General features: G+C 37.6%; 1 protein-coding gene across 2 annotated transcripts in view; it reads left to right on the forward strand.

The window, feature by feature from the left end:
- The window catches only part of LOC126934744 (Putative N-acetylated-alpha-linked acidic dipeptidase), a 66,011-nt gene extending 65,263 nt beyond the window's left edge, over positions 1 to 748 (forward strand). For both annotated transcript variants that reach the window (XM_050755527.1, XM_050755529.1), the window contains exon 19: positions 438 to 748. In XM_050755527.1, coding sequence (XP_050611484.1) covers positions 438 to 627 — 190 coding nt within the window. In that variant the 3' untranslated portion in view covers positions 628 to 748. The remainder of the gene's footprint in view (positions 1 to 437) is intronic.
- The last annotated feature ends 5,252 nt before the right edge of the window (positions 749 to 6,000 follow it).

The following is a 6,000-nucleotide window of genomic DNA, read 5'->3' on the forward strand; positions in this document are numbered from 1 at the left end:
TAGGAGGTAGCATGATATATTAAAAAATCAGCACTTGTCATGTGTTTTAAGACAAATCATTTAGTTACTTGATCTCTCAGACCTCAGTTTCCTCCTCTGTGAAATACTAATATCAACTGTGTAGAGTTTATTTCTAAACATTAGAAAAATTGTAAGTAAACATTAAATACCAATACCAAGCATGATTGCTGTTGTTTCTATCATCATTCTTACTTTTGTAGCACTGAACCACTTTATTTGTTTGAAATAAAAATATAATTAATTACTATAGATTTCACATAATAGTCTTCAGAGATGGTTGAACTTGGAAGTTCAGTTGACAAGTGGCTTGTTCAAATTGTTATAGGAATATGCAATCCAGGAATTGCAGAGTGCTCTTGTGTTTCTCTTGTATGTCATTTGGACACCTGATAAACAACAAACGATTTTATCAACAGGCATGTCATCTATGCTCCAAGCAGCCACAACAAGTATGCAGGGGAGTCATTCCCAGGAATTTATGATGCTCTGTTTGATATCGAAAGCAAAGTGGACCCTTCCCAGGCCTGGGGAGAAGTGAAGAGACAGATTTCTATTGCAACCTTCACAGTGCAAGCAGCTGCAGAGACTTTGAGTGAAGTGGCCTAAGAGGATTCTTTAGAGAATCCATATTGAATTTGTGTGGTATGTCATTCAGAAAGAATCAGAATGGGTATATTGATAAATTTTAAAATTGGTATATTTGAAATAAAGTTGAATATTATATATAGTTATGTGGGTGTTTATATATGTGTGTGTTTTTATTGTTTCTTTTATCTTGTCCCTATGGATTAAAAATTAAAAATTGAATTTTATAATTATAAGAGGTTATTCTGAAGTGGAAAAATTTAACTCAGTATTAAATCTAAGGAGAATGGCATAATACAGTAAAACTCTCATCTGGCATTATCAGGGAATCAAGTCTAATCTGTTCATGTCACTTCACACGTAAGGAAACATCAGTATGTCATAGAGCACACTGGGGAATATGCACAAGTCTATTCCAAGCCAGAGGCCTCATGGCCTGCCTGGTCACCCAAGGCTGAGAGGATCACTATCTCAGCACACTAGTTGGGAAATGGATCAAATTACACTTTTAGTAAATGTAATCACTCTGTAGTATAAGAAATAATTATTTTTTAAAATTTATATAAAAGACTATAGTATAACACATATGTATAGTAATTAAATGAACATTTGTGAACCTAACAGCCATATGAAGAAAATAACATTTCCAATATCTTAGGATGCCCCATGTACTAATGACAGTTATGCTTTTCCATTTTGTTGAATTTTATGTTTATCTTTCCTCTGTTATTATTTATAATTGTATCACACATGGCTGTATGCTTTACATGTTTTGGCATTATGTATTTTTGAACTTTTTATAAAGACAGTCATACCATGTGTATTTCTCAGGTACTTGATTTTTTTCATTGGCTTTTAAGGGTTCAAATATATTAACACTGTGGCTGTAGCTTGCCGTATTTTGCTGATATAGAACATTCATTTACATGAGAGTAAGATCCAGGGTCCATCAAGATGAGAAAACATACAGTAATGTGAATAGGGAAAGCTAATGTAAAGAATTATTAACTGTTACAGCATTGGAGCAATGAAATATTGTCTAGTAATATGTAAAGAGAGGTCTCAAGAATATGTGATGAGCAGATATAAGGAACTGCTCTTACCTCCATGGTGAATTTGGAGCAGCCAATGAAGAGTCCCCTCACACTGTGGCCTCGCTCAATGTTAAGAATTTTGCTGTGGTGTTGCCCTTGAACCTGCTTCAAATTGATACTTCAGAACTCCCCAGAAACTTGTCTTCTGGGCCACTGTGTAAAGCTGTTTATGAAGAAATGTCAAGCCAGAGGGGCTTTACTACAAATTTGGCAAAGGACAATTTCAGGAGAAGTTCTTGGCCGCTGGGTTCTCCTGGCCACCATGAACTTCAGGAAGTGGGCGCCAGAGCAGTAGCCACAGAATCTGGGCACTGGTGTCGCCCTGTATGCCCTCCGTGTCAGACGCTGGAGATGTCATTTACGTTGCCAGAGTTTGCCAGGGGTGCACACAGAAAGCAGATTGGAAACCACCTTCTTGGAACATCTCTCCAATGCCTTCTGCTCACGAAGTTTAACATCATAACACATGACAAAGAAAAACTATTTAATGGGCCCAGATCTATTTATGAAGACAATCAAGAGTGAGTTTGGAGTGGGTGACCCAAATTTGGATAACTGGTGAATAATAAAATGTATTTATTCATTTTCTGCTGTATATATTTGAAATGTTTTATATGTTTTGCTTCTGTGAACATGTATCCTAATGCAAATATTCAAGAGATTCTCTTTCCTGACAGTATCTACCTATAGGTTGAATGTCTGTGTTGTAAAGTTTGTGCATCTTCAATTTTACAATGCCAAGCTGTTTCAAAGTGATTTTATTTATTTATATTCCCACTGGCAAAGTAATCATGTTATTCAAGATAAAAAACAAGTACGGAAGATTGTGGCATGTTAAAGACATACAACTACTCAGTGTTACTAGAATCCAAGGGATTTGTGGGAAGAACAATCCATACATTGGGCACCAAATACAACACATAAGGCTTAGAAGACATTCAGAGGAGTGTAACTACTTTCCTGTAGTTTATCAAAAGCCCATAATAAGGTTAAGCAGGATAGGGATATGGGCATATTTGCATTTCAGAAAGCATTCTGGCCTAGATGGATTAGAAGGGCATCAACCCAGCAAAAGATAAGAACTTTGTTTTTTGATTTGTTGTTGTTGTTGTTTGTTTTTTTTTAATACAGGGTCTCACTCTGTCACCCAGGCTGGAGTCAATGGCACAATCCCAGCTGAGTGTAACCTCTGCTTCCTCGGCTCAGGTGATCCTTCAGCCTCAGACTCCCAAATAGCTGAGATTACAGGTGTACACCACCATGCCTGGCTAATTTTTGTATTTTTTGTAGAGATGGGGTTTTGCCAAGTATCCCAGGCTGATCAAGAACTCCCTGGCTCAAAGTATCAACCTTCCTTGGCCTCCCAAAGTGGTGGGATTACAGGCAGGAGTCACCATGCCAGGTCCCAAAATATTTTCTTATGACAACAGGTGCCATGTAGACTTTATCCCCAGAAAAGATAAGACTACCCTCGTCCTTCAGGTCTCAGCTTACGTGTCATCTCTTCTAGGAATACTTCCAGAATGACTGCCCCTTCCCTTATATTCCTTACTAGACCATAAGCTCCTTAGAGACTGAGTCTCGTTTTTTATTTTGGCTTCAATCTCTATCAGTATGTAGAGTCCATAGATGGCACTCATTCTGTGAGTAATCAGAGTAGCTTGCATATGAGTCTTTCTGAGACATTCTGTGCTTTGAAAATAAAAGCTACACTGCACACTAAGATTTCCACAATGCCTTAGTTACAGGGTTTGGCTGAGCATGCTAACAGGCTTTTTGTCATGTCATTGTTAGAGAGTTGGACAATATTGTAGATGTAGGATAAGGTGAATAAAACTATTCTAAAAAATGGACCGAAACCTACATAGTACTTGAAAGCTTTGTCAACTTTCAATGGATTCTGAAAGCAAGCAATAAGCATCCCCCCAAATTATTATATGTAATTTGGTGGCTTAGGAACATACTTTGGCAACATATTTAATGTCACTGTCATTCATAAGAGGTATTGCAATGATAGGAACACAATTGTTTTTGTTTTTGTTTTGAGACAGGGTCTCTCTGTCACCCAGGCTGGAGTGCATTGGCACGATCTAGGCTCACTGCAACCTCTGCCTCCTGGGTTCAAGTGATTCTTCTCCCTCAGCCTCCTGAGTAACTGGAATTATAGGCACCCACAGCCATGCCCAGATAATTTTTTTTTATTTTTAATAAAGACAGGTTTTCACTAGATTGGCCAGGCTGATCTCGAACTCCTGATCTCAGGTGATCCAACTGCGTCTACCTCCCAAAGTGCTGGGATTACAGGTGGGAGTCACCTCGCCTGACCAGGAATAGAGTTTTTAGAGACAGACTGCCTGGGGTCCAACCCTAGTTTTCCCACTTACTTACGGTATGGCTATGGGCAAATTATTAAAGCTTTCTGTTATTAAGAAAGTCAATGGTAGCTTGATGGAGATAGCATTGAATCTATACATTACTTTGGGCAGTATGACCTTTTTCACAATATTGAGTCTTCCTATCGATGAACATGGGATGTTTTTCCATTTGTTTGTGTCCTTTCTTATTTCCTTGAGCAGTGGTTTGTAGTTTTCTTCGAAGAGGTCCTTCACATCCCTTGTAAGTTGCATTCCCAGGTATTTTTTCTCTTTGTAGCAATTGTGAATGGGAGTTTACTCATGATTTGGCTCTCTGTTTGTCTATTATTGGTGTATAGGAATGTTAGTGATTTTTGCACATTGATTTTGTATCCTGAGACTTTGCTGAAGTTGCTTATCAGCTTAAGGAGATTTTGGGCTGAGACGATGGGGTTTTCTAACTATATAATCACTTCATCTGCAAACAGGGACAATTTTACTTCCTGTCTTCCTATTTGAATGTCCTTTATTTCTTTCTTTTGTCTGATTGCCCTGGCCAGAATTTCTAATACTATGATGAATTAGAGGAATGAGAGAGGGCATCCTTGTGCCGGTTTTCAAAGGGAATGCTTCAAGTTTTGCCCATTCAGTAAGATATTGTCTGCGGGTTTGTCATAAATAGCTCTTATTATTTTGAGATATCTTCCATCAATACCTAGTTTATTGGGTGTTTTTAGCATGAAGAAGTGTTGAATTTTATCAAAAGCCTTTTCTGCATCTATTGAGATAATCATGTAATTTTTGTCATTGGTTCTGTGTATGTGATGTATTATGTTTATTGATTTGTGTGTATTGAACCAGACTTGGATCCCAGGGATGAAACCAACTTGATCATGGTGGATAAGCCTTTTAATGTGCTGCTGGATTTGGTTTGCCAGTATTTTATTGAGGATTTTCACATTGATGTTCACGTTCATGTTTGGCCTGAAATTTTCTTTGTGTGTGTGTGTGTGTATGTGTCTGCCAGGTTTTGGTATCAGGATGATGTTGATCTCATAAAATGAGATAGGGAGGAGTCCCCCTTTTTTTATTGTTTGAAATAGTTTTAGAAGGAATGGTAACAACTCCTCTTTGTACCTCTGGTAGAATTCAGACGTGAATCTATCTGGTCCTGGGCTTTTTTTTTTGGTTGGTAGGCTATTAATTACTGCCTCAATTTCAGAACTTTTTATGGGTCTATTCAGGGATTCCACTTCTTCCTGATTTAGTCTTGGGAGGGTGTATGTGTCCAGGAATTTATCAATTTCTTCTAGATGTTCTAGTTTATTTGCATAGAGGTGTTTACAGTACTCTCTGATGGTAGTTTGTATTTCTGTGGGATCAGTGGTGATATCCCCTTTATCATTTTTTATTGTGTCTATTTGATTCTTCTCTCTTTTCCTCTTTATTAGTCTGGCTAGTAGTCTATCTACTTTGTTAATCTTTTCAAAAAACAGCTCTTGGATTCATTGATTTTTCTGAAGCGTTTTTCATGTCTCGATCTCCTTTAGTTCTGCTCTGATCTTAGTTATTTCTTGTCTTCTGCTAGCTTTTGAATTTGTTTGCTCTTGCTTCTCTAGGTCTTTTAATTGTGATGTTAGGGTATTGATCAATTTTGGATCTTTTCCACTTTCTCATATGGCCAATTAGTGCTATAAATTTCCCTCTAAACACTGCTTTAGCTGTGTCCCAGAGATTCTGGTACGTTGTGCCTTTTTTCTCCCTGGTTTCAAAGAACTTATTTATTTCTGTCTTAATTTTGTTATTTACCCAGTAGTCATTCAGGAGCAAGTTTTTCAGTTTCCATGTAGTTGTGCAGTTTTGAGTGAGTTTCTTAATCCTGAGTTCTAATTTGATTGCACTGTGGTCTGAGACACAGTTTGTCATGATTTCCATTCTTCTGCATT

This window comes from Macaca thibetana, chromosome 14, assembly GCF_024542745.1.
Source record: "Macaca thibetana thibetana isolate TM-01 chromosome 14, ASM2454274v1, whole genome shotgun sequence".
Lineage (NCBI taxonomy): Eukaryota > Metazoa > Chordata > Mammalia > Primates > Cercopithecidae > Macaca > Macaca thibetana.